Source organism: Centruroides vittatus, unplaced genomic scaffold (assembly GCF_030686945.1).
Source record: "Centruroides vittatus isolate TY-2023 unplaced genomic scaffold, ASM3068694v2 contig_2818, whole genome shotgun sequence".
NCBI classification, from domain to species: Eukaryota; Metazoa; Arthropoda; class Arachnida; order Scorpiones; family Buthidae; genus Centruroides; species Centruroides vittatus.
In genome coordinates this window covers 639496-662054 of record NW_027121792.1, presented here as the reverse complement: position 1 = coordinate 662054, position 22559 = coordinate 639496, and the positions used below count along the sequence as shown (strand labels likewise).

General features: G+C 30.4%; 1 protein-coding gene across 4 annotated transcripts in view; it reads right to left on the bottom strand.

The window, feature by feature from the left end:
* Positions 1-22559, bottom strand: part of LOC136972151 (Ig-like and fibronectin type-III domain-containing protein 2) — a 38802-nt gene that overhangs the window by 8547 nt on the left and 7696 nt on the right. For all 4 annotated transcript variants that reach the window (XM_067266705.1, XM_067266704.1, XM_067266706.1 and 1 more), the window contains 16 exons: positions 21239-21339; positions 13648-13753; positions 13455-13565; positions 13281-13325; positions 10899-11039; positions 10483-10638; positions 8980-9137; positions 8834-8899; positions 8304-8581; positions 6437-6730; positions 3037-3168; positions 2754-2946; positions 2436-2648; positions 2140-2322; positions 1837-1999; positions 958-1524 (listed from right to left, as the gene is read on the bottom strand). In XM_067266705.1, coding sequence (XP_067122806.1) covers positions 958-1524; positions 1837-1999; positions 2140-2322; positions 2436-2648; positions 2754-2946; positions 3037-3168; positions 6437-6730; positions 8304-8581; positions 8834-8899; positions 8980-9137; positions 10483-10638; positions 10899-11039; positions 13281-13325; positions 13455-13565; positions 13648-13753; positions 21239-21339 — 2907 coding nt within the window. The remainder of the gene's footprint in view (positions 1-957; positions 1525-1836; positions 2000-2139; positions 2323-2435; positions 2649-2753; positions 2947-3036; positions 3169-6436; positions 6731-8303; positions 8582-8833; positions 8900-8979; positions 9138-10482; positions 10639-10898; positions 11040-13280; positions 13326-13454; positions 13566-13647; positions 13754-21238; positions 21340-22559) is intronic.

Here is a 22559-nt window from a genome sequence, read left to right as displayed (position 1 = left end):
AGTACCTAACCTGATAGCTGTTAGAAAGTCTACCGGAATTAATCACCTATTAGGATTAAAGAGACATACATTCACATTACTTCACAATCCTGTTTTAGTTCCCCATTTATGCCCGCAGCTCTTCAAGCATCTACACATTAGAAAAATACCTTCCACTCGCCCTTTTTTTAATGCAACCGGTTCTTTGTATCTCATTTCAGGAAATGTAGATGTCAAGGAATCTCCATTCATCATATTAATTACTCTTAACTAGCCTCTTTTTATAAATTCTTATCTTCTCCATGCAGCTTTGTTTTCCCTTTTTCCTACTATCTAATATTATAGCTTCCTCCATTTCACATTAAACTCCTTCCTCAATTCCTCAACTCTGCTTAACAGCATGGGGATCTTCTACCTCTTGCTGTCCTCCCTGTTCTCCTTCAATCTAACTACCAAACTTCTCATATCCCTGAATAATACTTCTCCCTTCCCACTATCTATCAATATAATGTAAATTCCAGCTTAATATCCCTCTCCTCTTTCTCAGCAAACTAAATAAAATAACTTTTTTATACACAACCTTTTTCAATCACCTTTTTTTCTGTTATAAAAGCCCTCATCCTACCCTCTAGTATGCTGAATCAGTGTTGAATAATTTGATCGTACAATCTGCTAACATTATTTTGTTGTATTTTTATATATATACTTGTCTTATAACTCAGGTGGTGCTCTGCTGAAGTTTTTTTGATGTTTCAGTTTCATTTTCTCTCTGTTTTGTGTTATGTAGCCTTTATATAAAGATTAAAAGGAATCGTTTAAACCCCCTTTCTTTCTTCTCCCAATCCATGCCCCATTCAAAAGTACTAGGTTTACTAGATCTCCAAGAAAGCAGCAGATGTGTTTATAAATACAGATAATTTTATATTAATAAAAATATATTTACAATTTGAAATATGATGAGTAATGATGAATACTTACATCCAACTCTGATATCTTGTGAACTCTGAGCTCCATAACCATAACCATTGTCTGCATAACAACCAACATTAGTAATATTTCGTTGTATATGTACAAGAGTGTAAGCAACATGTCTCTGCTTTTCTTTTTTCATTAATTTTCCGTTGACAAAAACAGAAGTTGTTGGTACAGGAATACCAACACCTATACAAAGGATTGTAACATTTAATCCCTCTAAGATTTGTCCAGCAGGTATTATAACAGGTGCATGAACCAAAGCAGGAACAGCGGGATCCGTCCAAACCATAACAGTCTCTGAAAGATCACTTTCTCCCTGACCACTTCGAGCTCTTACAGCGATAGCATATTCTGTATTTACACTAAGATTTCTTAAAATTACTGAATTGAATGTAGTAGCAAAAGTTAGTCCATCACGAACAAGATCAAAACTACCATTAGCTGGATGATAATAAACAATGTAATTAAGATAAGCATCAGGGGGCACATGATAAGGTGGTTTCCAAGTTACAGTGATTGAATCAACTGTTTGATATGGAATATCAACTGTATGAGGAGGACTCAAAGTACCTGAAAAATAAATATACTTATAAATATCAGAAGAAAAACTTTAATTGAGGTAAGTTATTATAATTTTAAACTCTCTTGTTTTTTTTTAGATATTTAATATTTTGATATCTAGGATAAATGTGAAAAAAAAACAAATAAGTTGGATAAATAAGAATTTTGTTCTAGTTCTTGATTATGGCTATTTAAGATGGCTCAAAATATTTATTTATTATAAATGCATTGCTGGATTATAAAATTTCTGTTTTAGATTATCAGGATTAATAAATATTAAATATCAAGAATACAAAATTGTTTATTGCAAAAACTATATACCTTTAATAACTGTATCTTTTGTTTCACTAACTGGAGTATGTATGGATAATATGAGTGAAGGCAAAGAAGTTCCATGTTCATTTAAAGCGACAACATACATATTGTATTGAGTATCTGATTCTAAATTATTAAGAATTGTACTTGTTGAAGTAACATTAACAACCTGGAAAAAATTAATTATTATCTTATAGAGAATTTTAAAATACATTATTTTATTTGAATTATGGAAGATAGTATGTCAGTTTTAACTATGGAAAATGTGGATAAAGATTTCATTTATGTTGATAATCTGTATTAACTCACATTTGTATAATTTGTTGGATGAAGTGTTTTTTTATCGGCAACCTTTTCATAATAAACTCGAAAATTTGTAAATTTTCCATTATCGGGTGGATTCCATTGAATCTGAATAGATTGTGGTGTTATTGTCACTGCTTGAAACTCTTGAGGAGCTTGAGGAAGAACTTCTGTTCCATCAGCCATACACTATTCACAATTTATGTTGCATTTAATATAATTTTAACAAGTACATTTAAATACAAACTAATAAATTGTAGAAATAAAAAATACAATTTTATTTTTTATACGTTTGAGCCTACCTGAATTATATCTGCAATATGACTATCACAAGTGAAAGCAGTTAAATATAATTCATCACTCATAGTCCCAGCACAGAAAGGAAGACAGTTGTCGGGAACTTGACGACGCTTGCAACATGGGGTATGGTCTCTACCTCCAGCACCACATCTTAATAATGTATGAAGATCTTCAACACACAATGGAGCTAATAATTCCAAATCAGTCATCTTCATCTGTTACGAAAAAAGACTAGTTCTAAGCTCTATAAATATAAAATTAATGATATATTCATACTAATTATATTTGATGATGGATACATCAAAGATAAAATTTTTTACCTCATAGGAACATAAAGGAATACAATGATCTCTCAATCCTGCAGAAACACAGCATGCTGTTTCATTGTAACCAGTTTCATTTCTTATTTCATCTGATTGTAGTACTTCAGGTAAAGCAATTGTAGAAAAAACAACTCTGGATGATCCTTGACTTGCTCCAAAAGAATTTTCTGCAATTACATATGCCTCATATCTACAAAAAATGAAATTTTTTAATATTTTCAATATGCATTAGCATAATGGCGATTATATTCATTTTATGCAATAATAATAATTTAATTACCTCACTCCTGGACTCAGCCCATCCAAAAGATATGGAGAATGAACATTAGGAATAATATTATATTCAACATCTTCAATATTACTGACATTTCTCCAATGTAAAACATATCTTTCCACAGTATTACCAAGAATGCTATTAAAATAATCTATTTATAACTCATAATTTTAGTAATAAATTTTGTATTTAACAAAAGAATATTTTAAATTATTCAGATCACACAGAAGAAAATGCTGAAGCTTTTTAAAGAAATCAAAGAATTTTTTAAAATTATAAATGCAAATGAAACAAAATAAACAACAGTAATATTACATATATTAATTATAATTATATTTAAATATATGTAACTGTAATAATTAAGATCAAGAAATCTTTATGTAGAATCTGAGGATAGCCGCTATTAAACTAACTTATCAAATGCTTAAACTATTTATTTAAGACAATAAATTTAACAAATTTAAAAATCTGACTATATTCTTTCTTAAATTGATGATAAGTATTATTTATATTAACAAAAAACGGGGCCCCATTGGACTTCAATAAGCCCTAGGCCCCAAAAAACCTAGATCCGTCCCTGGATGAGGTAGAGAGGAAACTACCTCAGATGCCAGATTGGAAGGATACTAAAAAGGTGTCACAATATTTATAGAAACATAAGTACACTGACACTGTTTTTAGCTTTCTTCGGGCACCAAAATTATTTGGAACAATCTTGTAAATGATCGAGGTTGTGATCTGATTGTATTTCAGGTAATAGTACCAAAGTGCCTTAAATTCACTACCCAATATCCTATAAAAAAAAAAGCTCACAGACTAGCAAAACTGGTGACAAAATTTTCAGTGTATCTTGTTTGAAGATCTTTGAATACAAGACTTGCCTGTACAACACAGTTAAAGGCATTATGTACAGCTGACAGAGTTTGACAAAGGCTATATCATGAAACAGAACAATCATTTCACCAAATTACTTGCCATTTAGACTGTTCACCTGACTGTGAGCAGATGTTTAGGACCAAAAATACATCAAGTACTCAAATATAGCAGCCATGCTCTGTACCAGTGCATGTCTCTCAATCAGATAATTATTTCCATCAGGAGAAATGAGTATCTTATTATAAAACAATCATGAACACCTGCAACAGCATCTTTATCCACCATCTAGACTCAAGTAAAAGCTTTACTGTAAAATCCTGATTCCTTCAGTATCATTAACAGGTGATTAGCTGAGACATATTTGATTACCACTATATTTCCTGCCATTAGCATCTCAGCATCACCAGCTTCATTTGCAGTGATCATGTGAATGAGAAGCATGGACTACTACGGACTGGCAAATCCTGGTTCTGTCTGGAAACAGACATTATCCTATTAGCATGTGGAAGACCACACATTAACAGATAATCCAACAGGCCACCAGTGAGCGTTTTAATTCTTTACCTTTACTGTTTAGTGGAATACTACTACCACCACTGGCATGCCGATGTAGAGAGCATCCCATATGACATTTCATCACTCCTAGTAGTAGTGCAAGGGGAATTCAAGGCACAGCAGTAAATTCAGGAAATCTTGTGTCCTTGTGTGTTGTCTTTCATAGCAAGACTAAAAATAGCAATTTTCCAATAAAATAATGCTTAGTCACAATATTCTTCTCACCTTGTAGGTCTATTGTATGACTGGACCACTTTTTTTTTTATCATGTAGTGATTAGTTCTTGCTAGACTGTCCCATTCACATCAAAAACAGCAGAATTTAGTGTAACCTCCTTGCAGACCTGTTAGTATTGCAACTACTTTGAGGTAAGCACACACATTATACTTATTTTCATTGTATTTTATCTTGTCCAGAATTACCTTCACATTATTATAAGTTTCTTTCATGTAAACAGCATGAGCAACCGGAACAGATGGATGTTTGTTGCCATTGTGCAGTAAAACTTCTTTAAGGCTTTGATAAGTCAATAAAGAGTCTCCACTCCACAAGATACTGTGGCAGCTGAAACTCCGCCTGGCACATAACAGCTAATACCTGTGATCTAAGATATAGCACCTGACCCAGGAGGGTCTTTTTAAAATAATTCCTGACATTAAGCAAATATGACTTTTTCAGTTTTATATTTTATTCAAACAATAGTAACAGAAAGTTTGTCTAAATAAGGCATTTTTCTGCAAAAAAGTAATATTAAAAAAAAAATGAGTAATAGAAGATTTTGGACTTCAGATTCATATTCAGCACACCAAAATACATAAAAATTCAAGCCTTAGTAATTGGTTATTACCATCATCATTATCTTTGCACTAATAAAGTTTTATCCAATTCCGGCACCTTCTCAGCATACAATTATTTTTATCAATAAATGCATATTTTCATATAAAAGTACTTTTGAATATTCATTATTAAACTTAAATATAAAATATATTGACCCAATTAATTCACTTATATAAATCATTAACTAGAATATGTTAACCCAGTATACAATATAACAATACAAATATTCATGTTAAAAAAGTAAGTAAATTAAACAGTTTATCAATGAAACCGGTTTTATTTTTTATTCTAAAAACAAACTAGTCTGCATCAAGATTCCAAATTGTACATAAATGTTTGAAGTTAATCATTTCACATGAATTAAATGTACATTACATTAGTGTTGATGGAGAATAAATCTCTGCGAATATTTTAAAGTAATCGTGTTAATGGCTTCTAAATAATTTGAATGTGAGAAAATTAATTTGAAATAAAACAAATTTGGTTAATTTCAAGAAAATTATTATTACAGATAATGTTCATTATTAATCTTTTTTACCGTATTAGTGTTCCTGAAGATTTGAAATTAATTACTAAAAATAAAAAACATAATAACTTTTAAGTAATTAATACTATAGCAATTATATTCTGACTTATTTACGACATTTAAACTATCTAAAACTTATTTTTATCTCTTATTTGTATTTGTAATATGTTTCAAACAAAATCTACATAAATTAATAGATTAATATAGACTTTGTTTGAGATTTAATTCAAGATAAGAGGTTAAGAGAGTTTATAAAATATCACTTAAGAATCTAGTTAAGTAGTTAATCAAATTAACTTTAATTAATGTAAGATTGTATATAGAATCAATCATTGAAAATAAACCTTTACTAACAAAAATATTTAATTATATATCTAGGTTCTAATGATAGAAATAATTATACATCTTGTTTGAATAAAAAAATCTGATTAATGTGAACCTAGGTATACAAAATGGCGGCGCTTCCAGTAACCTCGATGGCAAGTGTTTTTAGAAAATAAATTTTAGATACGCTTTTTGATAATCTGAAATTTGTTAATCACATAACAGTATTTTAAATTTCTTTTTGTTGTGAGGAATGATTTAATAAAAATCAAATAATTGCAAACTTACTTTGGTGGATTCCATTGTAAAACAGCCCAATGAGTATGAGCAGTAGTTAATAAAAAGTCTTGTGGAGGACCTGTTATAAGCCCATAATGTTCTAAAAGACAGCTTCCATAATGTGCCATGTATTCAAGACAGACAAAATGACGATAATCAACACGTGTAACAGTTCCTCTGCAGAAATCTAAACAAATATCAGGAACACCTCTAAGTCTGCAACAATCTGAATGATCAAAGCTACCTGCCATACATTCAAAAGTTACATTTGCCCAAGGAGCACAAATCATTATATCTGTCATCCTAGAAAGTACAAAAAAATATATAAATTTACTTATAAATTACATATTTAATTTAAGATGATAGTTCTGTTACAACAATTATTATTTTTTTAAGCTATTCCTTTTAAAAAGAAAACATAAAATATGATTATATGTTTAAAAATACTGACTTAATAATGTTAAACTTAACTTTTCTTACCCAGTTTTCCTAGAACCAAATATAGTTTTTCCAGTTTTACTTTTTTTACTTTCAGACAGTCATATGGTTTATATACTATGGTTATGTCTTAAGTATTACTGTTTATTAACAGAATTAGCCAGTTTAAAATTATAAATGCAAAACAATTTGTAAAATAACAACTTATTTTGTTACATAAGATAATACTTTACAGTCATAAATGTCTAATTTATTTTCCAAAGATTCTCAACAGTTAAAAAATCAATTGAATATCCACATTTACATAAACATGTTTGTTGAATGCTTCCCTGTTTTACAACTACTTACTGTTGTGAATCCACATTTTCATATCTTTCACAAATTAAATCTCCTTTTAGGGCTTAAATGACATGTTTTAAATTTATTACTATTAATAAGAAGTACTAATGTGTTCATTATATATGTTAAAAGAAATTTAGTACTTATTATGCAGCATTATTGCATCATGTTTCGTGAATACAAAATCATAGTTTCCTAAAAATGTGTATTTTTTTTAATATAAAAACCTAAAAATTCCTGTAATAAAAAATTTGCCTCCAGTAATAAAACATAACATTCACTAAAACTATATTTGACCTTCCATAGTAAAAATGTTTCCCATCCTTGTATGAGAGTCTTTTATAAAGGCTATCCAGATTACTGTTTCAGGGAGATATTTGCTTGGGTCCAGTGTGTTAATGCTTATTGCTATCCTTAATCTCATTAATGCCTACATCCACAGATCACAGATATTTTCTTTTTTTGGTATTGATCCTTAAATCATCAATCAAAAATAATCTGACTATTATTATCTCCTCTGTTATTCTCAGTGGTACCATCTTTGATTCAGGCATGATTATTTGTTCTTCAAGTTATAGTTAATATTAAATTTCCCTTTTATGTATAAACAAACAATTAATACTACTAAAATATCGTGTAGAACTACACAATATTTAATTATCTTGTAAAAATCAAAAGATTAAATATCAAAAAATAGCATTAAAAATATATGCTATTCATTTGTATAAAATATTTGAGTAATATTAATCATTTGCTTATATATATAAAAAAAATTGAATATTAAGTGTAATTTGAAGGAAAGATGTTTACTGAACAATCTCAAAAAGAAATTATATGATTATTTGTGCATGATGTATGGTCCCATCGTATTAGTATTTGGACATTATAATTCTTTGTTCAAGGGCTGTAGCACAACCCATTAAAACATTTTCTGGATTCTTAAAACATTTTGAATGCATGATTAGCCTTTATTGTAAATTTATGGAGCCATTTTATTCTCTGGACAATTTACTTTTCCTTTTAATAGTCATTATAAGTCTTTTTAAAAGATTTGTTAAATATTTAATTTATAAAACTTTTGTACACATATTAAACAAACCTTGTTTCATCAGCTCTTGAAGGATCACAAAGAATTCTCAGACACCTTCCTAATTGAACACCTTTACGTTCACAACATCCACGTACATCTGGTATTGTGACATTTGGCTTCTCAATTGGTTTATCTTGATCAATATCTGAACTTGACGACAATGTAAGAGTTCGAAGAGCATATGTTGGTAAACTAGATCCATGTTCATTCTGAGCTATTGCAGCAATTTCATACATAGTTAATGGATGTAAATTCTCAACAGTATAATCTCTAAGAGTTCCATTTACCTAAAGTTTTAATACGTTTAGTAAAATTTACTTAATACATATAAATTTTAAGAAAAAGGAAAAAATTATATAATTTTAGATAAATAATAAAAAAAACAATGATATGAGAAGCATTGATAATAGTGGAAAAAATCTACTCTTCAAGACCAAACAGCTTTAATAAAACTCAGAATTAAAAGGTTAAAGATAAAGATATAATCAACGTTTGAAAACTCTCAGATTTATATATCTTGAAAATTTTAAAATACTCACAGTAACAGTAATTATAGGATCTTGTTTGTCAATAGATAATTCTTTACTTTCTCTATTATTATCTTCCTAAAAATCAAAAAGTATTCAGATGAATTTCATCAAGAAAATGAAAGCATATTCAAAAGAGAAATATTAAGCATTCTTACCTTTAATTTTCCATTTTCATCAAATTCATGTAACTGAGTTATGTTAATTTTATAATGACTCACTTTAGTTGTTTGATGAGGAGGTAGCCATTTTAATTTTAATTTTGTTGATGATAATGGTTCCACTGTTAAGAATTTGGGTGGACCTGGTAATAACTCTGTAAAAGAGGAGAAATAATTAATATAAAAAACACTTCAAAATAACTCTATAATAATTTAACACTAAAAAATACATTAACTGAAACAAAACAATTTAACTTTAGCAAAAGTTTATCTAATAATTTAAATTAAACAACCAATTTGCCAATAATGTTTAGTACCTTCTGTATGATATATACTTAATTATTTGATAATTAATAATGATATTAATTTGGCTGTAATGACTTAATCTTTATGAGAGTAGATAAATTAAAATAATTATTAACTTACACAACAGACATTTTTATTTAATTAAAATATTTTATAAGTACATATTTATTAACTATTTTTTAATTTATTTCTGCTTCAGTAAACTGTCTGATGATTTTTAAAAATTAGTCCCCATTTAGTCAGCATTCAAAAATAAGAGCTTAATTGTAACTATACACTGAATACACATAATTTAAAAAATTCTCATTTAAATATGTTTTTTAAATTTATTGAATATTAATTGCAATAAAATACAATGATTATTTTTTAAATATCTCAATATTTTTACTAGTGCAACAAACACAGAATACCAAAAAATTCAGCAAAAACATTTATCAAAGAAAACCAATGTTTTCCACTACATTTAGATTCTAACTTATGAATGACTACTAAATGTAGTTTTCTTTTTTGTGTTTATTATAGCTAAGAATCCAGTCAGATGTGTTTACAATAGAGCATCGATTATCCGACTCAATTGGGGACAGGGGTTGGTCGGATAACCGAAAAGTATGAAAAAATACATTATTAGTATAGTGTATTAGGCCTGGTTTAAATACTAGCCTCCCTTTCATGATCGAGCCAATGCTGTCAGCTAAAACATGCAAAAATTTAACAAAAATAATATTAAAGTAGTCAAGACATAACCAAATATTGTAGCGCCACATCACTAGCGGACATTTGAATTTGCCGACTAGAACGCGGTCGGTTAATCGGGGGTCGGATAATCGATGCTCTACTGTATTTATCTTGACTAGTAGCTGTGAATTTTCATTAAATGTTAAAATAAAAATAACAGTTATAATTTATATATTTAAAAAATTTTTCAAAACATAATGATGGATAATAAGGTATCTTAGGTTTTATATTTGATTTGAAAAATAGTATATGCACAATACTATTATTTGCATAACATTATGGAGTTCTCCCAGACCAATATGTTTAAATATTTATAGCCATTATTAGCTATATGTAAAATATAAGTATTATTGAAATAAATTAAACTTATATTAATGCTACATGTTTTACTAATTAAACATCATGCTTTAATATAAGCAAGTAATTTAAAAAAAAAAAATAATCAAAAATATCTTTTACCTAATCCTTCAGATATGCATGCTAATGTAGGTAAAGCATATTTTGAACAAGAATAATGCTGAAGTACAGTCAATTGTTGATAATCTCCCCTACATACAGAACGACAAATCTCTGGAATGTTTTGTCTCACACAACAAGGCATATGATCTCGACCATCTAAAATGAATACATTTAAAAATTTAGTATTATTCTGATCCTAACATAGTTAAACATTGTTATGTAAAATATTCAAGAAAATTTATTACCTGTTAATCATATAATGAAAAGAAACACTCACACAAGTACTATTGACAATTACAAAAAATGTCTTTGTCGGGTGAAAAACATTTTTGTAAATGTCGAAAGTGCTTGCTTGAGCATTTCTTTGTTATTGAACACAGATAACATTGAAAAGACAGTTTATTTAATAAACATACCTGTTAAGCATTTAGTAATAGGACTTAAATGTTCTGAGCATTGCCAAGGTGCATCTGGAGTTTCTTCACTCTCTGCAAGAGTATTATCAAAACTGCAGAAGAAGAGACACTGTCTAGGAACATTATTCTTTCTACAACAGTCTGTAAAATAATTATAGATTATGCTCTAAATTTTTACATTAACTTTTTATTATTTCAAAATTTATATATATTATATAAATTTTGTTACGTTTGTTATATAAATATGTTATGATCAATGATATGAGTACATATGTACACGAAACCATAGTCATTCACAATGTTTAAACATTGTGCTAGACAATGACATGATTAGACAAAGTAAGGATATCAATCATTGCTATCTCTAGTATTGAGCCCAATACTCTTATTGAATTTCACTGGGTTAGGGGTCATAGCAGCAACAAGGGCAACAATAGGGCAGACCATCTGGCAAAGAAGTCTGCCTCTGAGAAGGGTAACCCTTCTTACAACCGCATCCCTCCATCCTGGGTGTATCATCGGATATTCAGTACCCTTAACAGTATCTGGCAAGGCCACTGGGACTCGTGTGGCAAGGGGAGGCTCACGCACCAATTCCTCCCAGAGGTGACCTTGCCCACACACTTCGTCCCCTACTTTTCTGTTACCCAGCTCATCACTGGGCATGGTGGGTTTGGGTCTTACTTCGTCGGTTCCTAAGGCAGGATGGAGGCACCTGCCCTTGTGACAACTCCACCCTGGAGGAACCTATCCACATCATCTTTGACTGCCCGCGGTTTGATCAGACCCGCAAAGATCTGATCACTTCTACCATCAGGGAACAAATCGCTTGGCCCTGCCTGTTCAAAGCTCTGCTCAACAACAGGAGTATCTTCAAGGCATTCATCAGATTCACAATGAAAGCCATCAGTAAAGTGTGGCAAGATCAGCAAAAAAGGACATTATCTAACATGCAAGATGCCAATACTTAGGCAACTCTTGCATGGTCTGCATCTACATAATGTTTTACTTTTATTTATTTATTACTATGTACTGTAATCATATGTGGTCGGTTTATTTTCTACACGTTCTTCTTTCTGCCCAATGTACAGCATTTATGGGCAGACAGGCAGCCACACTAGTGGTAGTTTGTAGTTAAATCAGGACCTTGTATTATTGTAGTATTTGTGCACATGCACTCCTAATTGTGTATTCAGTATTGTGCCACTGGTCTCCTGGTCAGTGTAACCTGTATTTTATTTTGTCTATCAAACGGCATGGTCATGCATGTATGAGCTCTCTTCTCTTCCTCCTTTCCTTCCCTCCTCCCTCTTCCCTTCCCACTTCCTCCTGTGGCTATACCCTTGGTAATGGCCACTTATTCTTTTCTCCATATATATATATATATATATATATATATTATCAATCATTGCTTTTTAGCAGATAAGAATGGCAATGCATTAAAATAACAATGCTCCAGTGCTGCTTGGATAATTATATAAACTGTAATGGTAGTCATTGCATTCAATGTAATATGTAGTCCTTCCAACTTAACATGGCAATTGTCAAGCTAAATACTTTTTGCCAAGTTTTAGGGGAGGATATGGAGGAAAAAAAAAAAGCGGTACCAATAAGTAATTATTTATTTTCAGCTGCTTAGTAAAATACAATTAGTAAATGCACAAAAAATTTTAATTTTTAATTTCATGTAAGTTTTATATTTCATGTCATATATCACTGAATAAACAATTGTCGCTGGAACAGAACTAGAACTCTTTAAATTTACACTTTACTTCCAATTTAAAAAGCTTATTAATTAAGTTAACAATCACTAGCAACATATCGATTACATATGATATACAATGCATGATAAAACAAATATAATTAAATTACTAAAGTAAAATTTGATTAATACTCTTGCATTTTAGTTGTTTTAAAACTGATACAAATAATGAAGCTATAGAAGATTTTATCATTCTGTCGTTTTATCATCTCAGCTGATAAAATTGTGACCTAAGATGATGGTAAAAGGCAAAATTTATTTTTGTTATTTATTAAAACCAGTAGTGTATGCTTCTGTACTCAAAAAAATGTCTTAATTCAGAAAATAAATAAGTAAAAATTCAGTATTGTGCTCATGTAATTAATATAATTTATCAGATATAATTATACAATAAATTTTATATTATTGATTTTAAGTTAACTATTGAAGGAATTTTTTCATTTAAATTAATTATATTAAATAAATACTATAAACAGAATTTTCTGATGTAATAAAAGAAATATTTTTTTAATCAAATTAAAATTATGATAATGAAATTAGTGCAACTTTTTGAAAATGACTATTAAGTAGCAAGCTATAATAATATCTTTTGTATATATGAATTATATTTGCATATTTACCTGTATAATTATGTTTTGCTGTTTGCTTAATTGGCATTTTGATAACTGTTAAATAAAAATAAAATGAGAAGTTGAGAAAATTACAAGTTTCTAAATAAATATATAGAAATTGTTATTTATTTTACACATAATAAATTGTTCTCATTAAATATGTATATTTATCTCCAGACCCACCTTGTACTGCTTTATTAAGTTGCAGAGGTGGAGATGTGTTAACTTCACAAATGTAACGACCCGAATCTGACAGCTTAGCGGGATTTATCCTCAATATCCATGTGTCGTGCCCTATTAATTAAAAACAAATAAGAAAATGCTTTCAAATTTTGTTTACTGATTCAAACTAATAAAAATAAAATAGAATACCCACCTTCTTCATGCAAAATAGATATTCTAGGATCTCTGGAAACCCTAATATTACCAGCTGTAAGAGTTTCAATTTTTTCACTTTCTCTAGATACAGTCTTCCATAATACCTAAAATAAATATTTTTTTTACATATATGTATTTTTATATATTATTATTTTCAAATTAATATGCTTATATTAATTATTTTGAAATGAATGAATATATAAAAAACATATAAAAACAAGTTATTAAAATACATAACTAATAAAAAAACATAGTTATCAAATCAAAAGATAAAATACAAAAGAAAGGCATTAATTATTGTTTACATCTAGGATGTAATTAATCCATATTTTAATAACACAATATTTGATTAGTGAGATCACATTTAATCTGAGCTAACACTCAGTTAATGTGAGCTAGCAACACATGCACAGTCGAGCTACCGCTAATATTTCAGATACTGCTACTTTACTGGTCTGTGCTGAGAAAACGATTGAAAAACACTGCTATATATGGTCATGCTATTGCTAGGGTTGTTATGATCATGGCACGAACATGGTCACAACAACTTTAAAAATAGGACAAGATGCCAGACTTCCTGAATCTATAATAAGGACTATTAGAAAACACATGGAAAATATAAGAAAAAGCTAGCATCGTATCAGCTTTTTGTGGTTTGCCAATGTCTACAAGGAGTAGAAGTGTTACAAAGATAGAAACGGAACATTTTTTAACTGTATGAAATGAAGATGGTTAATGTTACCTATGGTATCCAAGATGGCGACGGGGAAATTTTTCTACCCTACAATCTAGACGGCGGCAGGGATTTTTCCCCCCCCCGTATATTGCACGCGGCGACCGCGAAATTTTTTCTTTCTACCGTACATTTAAACGGCGACGTGAAGGTTATTTCTACCCGACGGTCTATATTAAGAATACTAAAAAACACGAACGAAAAAACAAGAGCACTTACTTTGTTACTGAGCCTTTCCTCTTTTTCTTCGCTTCCCGTCGACTGAACTTGATTCTCCGGCATGAGAAGAGGATCTCTTTTGCGCTTTTCTTTTAACAATGTTCTCGTTTTTTTCCACCTTTTTCTTCTTGGCAATAGGTGCGGGAGCGGCCGGAATGGTCTCCGGTTCTTTCCAACTAGGTACTTTTCCGCGACCGGGAAATATCATTCTGACGTGTTTGATAAAGGTGTGGAATTTTTCGCCGGGATTTTTTAACGTCCAATTGTGATACTTCTTATACATGAATGCGTACATATACGAATCCGACAAATCTTCTGTGTAATGTTTCGGCAAATTCTTCTTGTTTTTTAAGTGACCCCACAATCTTTCGATATTCTGAGTATGAACGCCTGTAATCGGGTTGACAAAATTTTCAGAGTGGTTTACTGTTTTATGAGAAATTTCTATACCTTCTAAATCGTCGATGTGGTTATATCCCTTCCATTCGTCTGTGAACACTGAGCTGCCGGAGTTAACGTATTTCGAAATGATCCAATTGAGAGTTATTTCAGATCTGTCATTAACCTGGCATATAAAACAAGTCTTGTCCTCCCGGCACAAACCTCCGACGACCCATTTAGTGCTTTTCATCTTTCTTCCTTTCTCGTATTTTCGTTTACATATCACTGTTTCGTCTATTTCCACTGTTTTGCCGACGCCTCCTATTTTAAACGATGTCAGATTGTGTAAGGACACTAACATAACGAAACGTACGTGGTTAGCCCAGTCTATTCCTGCCTTTTTAGAAACGCCCGAGGAAATTGCCGAATTACTCGTCGTGCACTCCAAACCAATATAGTGCCATATGAATGCCAACAGCTTGGCCCACGAAACATTGCCGCATTTCCCTTTGAACGTTCCATCGAAAGCCGAACTATTCCGCCTGCATTTTCGGCAACGCATCGCGCAAGAATTCCGGTCGCTGCGATAAATCAATTTGCATGTTTGGCCGCATTCCTCGCAAACTTCCTCGGCGTGTTGGAGGCCTAATTTCACGGCGAATTTCAGTCCGCCATCAATTCTTTCGTCTAATCCCAACTCGGAATACTCCGCTTCGATTAACTGATAAAAACGTCGTCCAGTACACTGTTTCCAAAATCCGTCCGATTCTAAATCACAATCCGCCATGACTCGGTTGCGAAATATCTATTCCAAAAATCACAGAAAACGCTTAGCCTACTTTTCAATATAAACAACTTTTCCAACAGCCTAAATTCGCAAATAAAATTAAGAACATTACAAATTACCTCGTAATAGAAAAATTCCAGAAGTAAGAAAAACCCAACGAAATCTCTCGGCACGACAAGACGCCCACTCATACTCGGAGGAAAAATTTGCATAATTCCGATAACACGCAATTCGAAGAATCAAAGCGCCCTCTACGGATATCTTCAGTTGATGACGAAATCATGACGTAATCGCGGTCGCAATCTCGAACGGAGAGTGAAAAAATTTCCCCACCGCGGTCTAGAATTTCCCCGTCGGCCTCTAGAATTTCCCCGTCGCCATCTTGGCTACCATAGGTAACATTAACCGAAGATTGCAATACAAAATGTATTTTCTAGCAAAGCAGACATTCAGACAAAAGCTTTAAATTTATTTAAGACTTAACTACTCAAAACTGGGAATATGTTGATAAACACTGCACGTATAGCAAGAAGAAATTACAAGAAAGTAAATGTTTTTAACCATGTTTAATGGGCATTGTCAGACTAACTCTAATATTTGGCTGGTAAAACCATGTATAAAGCTTGATGATGCCTGTTAAACATGGTTAAAAATGTTTGCTTTCTTGTAATTTCTTATTGCTGGATATTAGTTGTGTGCAATGTTTATTTGTTTAAGACAATAAAAAAATAATGTAGTATTAGAAAATATAGAATAAATGTATAATGCAAGTGTTGATTGATCTGATCAATTTAAAAATTGAGTTCAATTACATGATGTTAAAATTACTTGTGAGGCAGTTGATGCAGATGAGAATATAGTATCTAAATGATCTGACATTTAAAAAGAAATAATTCAAGTAAATAGCTAACTGATCAACATTTATCAACAAATATTTAATATGTATGAAGCCAGCTTATTTTGTAAAACAATGTCTTATAGAATGTTTTTTCTAGAACCTTCTAATTCTGTAAATTTCTAAGAGAAAAAAAACGAATCTGGATTTAAAGTGTCTAAATATTGTATAATGCTTTTATTGGGAGGTAATTTTAGATTGAAACTGCTGCTTGTTAATTGGTCTCCAAATTCTCCTACTCTGAAAGGCTACAACCAGTGGTGATATTCGAAATAGTTAACAAAGGGTTCGCTAGCAGAAAATTTTTCCCTGACAATCACCGACAAACGAAATGGAAGTTTTGGCTAGAAATAAATACAATACCTTTTCTTGCGATATATCTAATAATCAGTGGCATATTTGGAACGTAACAAGCCCTGGGCAAAGACCAGGTAACAATAGTATATTAGTGCTGTCGCTGTCGACCTTTTTTTTTTTCTTCTTTTTTTTTTAGGCAGAGAAATTTTTCACCCCGAATGGCACTGCTGATAATAGACAGATATCATCATCTCTCGAAAATACAATATCCTTTTTATTTCGCTGTCCATAGCCCAACACGTGTTCCACAGCCATCTTGTATTATCTGCGCGCGTGAGATTGTGGGATCTCTCTTATGACTGAATCTAGTTTCAAGAACTCTCTTGAATCGATCGCGATTAAACCTCGTTTCGGTCGAGATTGAAACGGTCAAGAGAGATCGCACCAAGGCATAGTCTCCGACCTTGCTCACAATCTAGATTGAAATGCTCGGTGCGAACGGGGTATAAGGCTCTAGTTTAGTAGTATTACAGAGTATAATACGTATATTTTAATATATTAAAAAAAAAAAAAAAACAAAACCACTGAGAAATGTTCCGTGTGTTTAACAAGGTTCGGAAAACTGAAAATTTTAACAACGGGTTCGGCCGAACCTGTGCGAACCCGCTGAATATCACCCCTGGCTACAACCATAGATTACTTCCAGTTCTTTGCCAAAAAGCATGGATAATTCAAACTGTATTTAATGACTGGCTCTCAAGCTATTTCTACTCAGTTGTTAAAAAATATTGTAAAGACAACAGCTTGGCTGCTGTAAGATCAATAAGATTTTAGAAATGCTCTAGGTCATTTGGTTTATTACATGAAAATGCAAGTCATTTTTTTGCTACCAAACTCATCTTTGTTTCGGCCTATGGATCAAAAGATTATTGTTACATTTTAAGGGTTACTACATTAAAAAATTATTTGAGCAATTACTACAGCAGCAGGAGATAATGCACTTCCCTTAAAAGAGTTCTGGAGAAATTATAGCATCAGAAATAAAATATAAATATTTATCATACTTGACAATAAGTAACTTCAAGCAATGTGAAGAAAGTGAAAGCACATTTTGTTCATTACACAAATAGTAGTGATTCTGAAGAAATAACAAATATTGGAAGAGAATTTAGTTTTCATAAACTAGAAAATAATGATATTGTTCAATTTGCAGTCAGAAAATTTGACTGATAATGATTTTTTTAAATCAACAAAATGCATTTGAAGAAACTTATAATTATGCCAAAGAACCAGATAATGTGCATGTGGAGTTAACTCTTGAGGAATTTGATTATATCTTTTAAGCTATAGAAATTGTGAAGCAATAAATTATGGATGTTAATCAAAACATGTAAATTTGTCAGATATGAATAACATGCCATGATAGAAATGGTGTGTTACAAACATGTATGTGAAGATTTAAACAAAAATAAGACATTTCATTTATGTTGATAAATGTTCAAAAAGACAATAAATACATATTTGTCAGTAAACCCTTACTTTTAGTTTAAATGTCTTTTTAAATTTTGGGTTAATGTTACCTTAGGTGTCAAGATGGCAGCTCGTTCTGATTCCAACAAGGAAACAGTGGGATGCACATTCTAACCTAACCTAACCTATTCTAATAATTTGGTTGCTAATAATTATGGTAATTTATTAGAATAGGTTAGGTTTTTTTTTTTAACTCTTTCTGCCCTGTGGGCACTAAGAGGGCCTCTTTTAGTAGGCCCATTATGGGTTTGGCGGCCTGGGCGACCGGGTAGTGAAGGACGGGGCCCGACATATCCAAACGGACCACCCCCTGAAAAATTCCTGGGGATTATTCGACCCGTTCGGATTCGATCCCGGGTCCCCCAGAGCGGTGGCTGCCACCTTGACCGCTCGGCCATCCGGCCTACAAATAGGTTAGGTTAGGTTAGAACGTGCGTCCCACTGTTTCATTGCCGGAATCAGAGACGAGCTGCTATCTTAGCACGTAAGGTAACATTAACCAAATTTTGTTTTCTATAACTATTCTATCATTTTGTTTATAATTAACTAAAATTATATAAATATTATAGAATACTCTATTCTTTTTATCTTTTATTGTTATATTTCATTAATAATCATATAAAAACTTGTATTTAAAAATTTTCATGGCCTATTTTCATTGAGCTGGAACCAATTTCCATATTTTACATATTGTTGACACATGAAAACTTGTAAGCATCTAGAATCAAATTTTACAGGAGCAACAAAAGGCAATTAATATTGCGTATAATAGCATAAGTAACACAGTTAAATTATTACAACAGAGAATATTTTAGTAAAGTGTTTATAATAGAGATATGGGATTAAGATATAGTATAAAAGATGCAAAATATTTGAAGAAATATTAGAATAGTATAAAAAGATTATAAAAAATGTTTATTAAAATTAAAAAGGAGATTTATCAGTATGATCCTTTAAATATAAGCAATTAGTAAATACACAAAAGAATTATTTTAATTTACTAGTACTAATAATAATTTTTTACTGACTACTATTATTTCTAGTATTATTGTTTTAGACTTGACCTTTAAAATGCACATTAATTATACATTTGAATACAAAGTTTTTGCATTTTAAATATTTTGACTATGGTAAAAAGGTTAATGTTACCTTAGGTAGCCAAGATGGCGGCTCATCTCTAATTCCAGCAAGGAAACAATGGGACGCACGTTCTAACCTAACCTAACCTATTCTAATAAATTATCATAATTGTTAGCAACAAAATTATTAGAATAAGTTAGGTTAGGTTAGAACATGCATCCCACTGTTTCCTTGCTGGAATTAGAGATGACTTGCCATCTTGGCTACCTAAGGTAACATTAACCGGTAAAAATAATGTAAAAAAACTCCAGATTCTTTAAAATACAGCAATATCTCTTGATGATGAACTTGGTTACTCAAAAGTTTTTGAGAAGCTGTTATGCCAGTGAGCTCCATTAAAACAGATTTTTTTTTTGTTATATTTTAAATATAGTTCATTGTATTCTATTCTTTAAATTAATTAATTTTAAACATAGTAGAAAATATCTATGTTATCTCTATATGCATTTTTATAATTTTTGTTAAAATTTTGATCTTTCATTCTTACTCAAGTATTAATTATCCAATTGAATTTTTTTTTTTTTTTTTTGCAGCTGGAACACACTACTCGAAGGCATTCTAGCAAGCAGGACCATTAAGAGGGAGGGAAAGCTGGAAATTTTATCCCAGGTTCAGAGAAACTTACTCCTGTAAATTAATGTTATTTTTACTAACAAAAACATAATCTTTAAGATTACTTTTCATTAATAAATATTCTACACATTTCATTTGTTCAAAAAAGTAAATAATAGTGTGGCCTTTTTGCCATTTATTTATCTCTTGGATCCCATATAAACTCTCAGTGGCTATGCTAGAAGATTAGTTTTTCTTATCTTTCAAGTTAGTATGTAATTTTTTAATTTTAGTTACATCTCTCGAGCATTAAAATTTGAATAAGTTCTGAGGATTTTGTGGTGGAATACACTTTACTGTAAATAATAGGTTGTCTCATACATAATTGAACTTTAAGAAAATATCTTTTAAAATTGACAGCATAACTTGTTCACGAAAAGCTGGACAATCGGGAAGCTGCCAATTCTTAAGTCTAATCTCTTTCAGAATTTTTTGAATTTCTAATTTCAAAATTCAAAAAATTGAATGAACGGCTTGCAACGGATTTACGTAAAAGCCCAAAGAGCCCAGAAGGGGCGTCGAAAACGTTCGAATTAGTAGAACATTTTTGCTCCGGTTATTTGGTTTAAGTAAGATTGGTTAGTATAGTAATTATCTGAATTTATAAATAATGAAAGGGATAATTTATTGTAATCATTCTTTATTTTATATATTAAAACTTTTTAATTTAATATATATTCAAGTATTATGTTTATAAAAAAATGTTAATAACAAATTGCTATTAGATTGTAGATTGCTGAAAAGAAATCTAAATGCATATTTACTATATTTACAATACAACTCATTAGAGATTAGCTAAAATTATATATTAATAAGTATTGACATGTTTTATAAATATACCAATGGTGTTAATAAGAAAAAAATGGTATTAAAACCTGCAAGATTTAAAAATATATATAATATAGTATACATCTAAGAATTATTATTCAATATTAAATTGCTACTTATGTAAAATATATATCACTTAAAATAAAAATTGAAAAACACGTTCTTACCGTGTAATTATCTATATGTCGAACTACACATTCGACAAGTAATTCTCCTCCAGCATAAAATGTATTTACACCCAAAGGTGTATCTTCCATATTTGGCATAGCTATTAAAACAGAAAAATAAATGAATTTTACATACAGTATATGTGAATAGCATTTAAAATTTTTAAGTATTTCTAATATATGTACTACATAGTTTTATTATAATTTTGTTCTTAAATACTTTAAGCATATATTAATATAACTATATGCTATAATAATATATAAAATGTAATTCTATAATGCAGATGTAAAGTTAGATTATATAAAGTTATTATCTTTATTTTATAGTATTTCTTACAGCTTTTTCTGTTTTGCTTTCACATAAAGTTTTAATTAACTTGATTATTCTTTAAATTGTCAAAATTTTTGAATAAAATAAATAAATACATTTTCAATTCCTTGTTATTTTTACTAAGAATGTATTCTCATTTTTAACACGAATTTTATCTTATTTTTTTAAAATTTTATATCCAATTAATAAGAATTACAACCTCATAAAACAGAATTCCAAAAACTGATCAATAAATTCATTTTAAGGCGACTTTCTGGAAAAGTATGTACATTCAGCAAATACAATATTGAAAATTCTGGAAAATATAACATCAGTTTCTTTGTTCTTTTGAAAATATAAAACCATTCCAGTAAAACTTATATGTCTACTAGCCTATAAAAGCATTGTTCATCTCTAACATCACACGTCAAGTGTGAAGGCTGTTGCAGTACTCAACTCAAAATGAAAAAAAAATCTATGCCAATTTAGAAATATCCATCTTTTATATACTGTATGTCAAACAGTTCTTTCAAAATTATCAAGACATAGATAAAATATATTAAATTTGGTCAATTTTTATTGAAAAGACCTGACTCCATTTACTGTTTATATAAAACTGGAATAAAATGAGATAGCCTTTAACATGGGTTTCACCAGATAGCTCTTAATACAAGGTTTTAGCCTATACGGTCACCCAGTAATTCATGACTGCTACAGATTCATTGTAATTTCTAGTATTAGATGAGTAGTGATAAAAATAAACTAGTTTTGTGACTTTCATTACACACAATAAGACCAACAACATAGGAAAATTACAACACAGTTCCTTTTTTGTTTCTGTTTGTCCTATTTTTGATTATATCAGCGACCGCCAAACGGATGTCACGAAGAAAGAAAAGTTACACACCTCTAATACAAAATTCCTTTTACTTTTGATTAATAATTATACAAAGAATCGAGTCAATGGAAATAAAAGAGTGCAATAATATAATAATTATCACCGACTGGGTA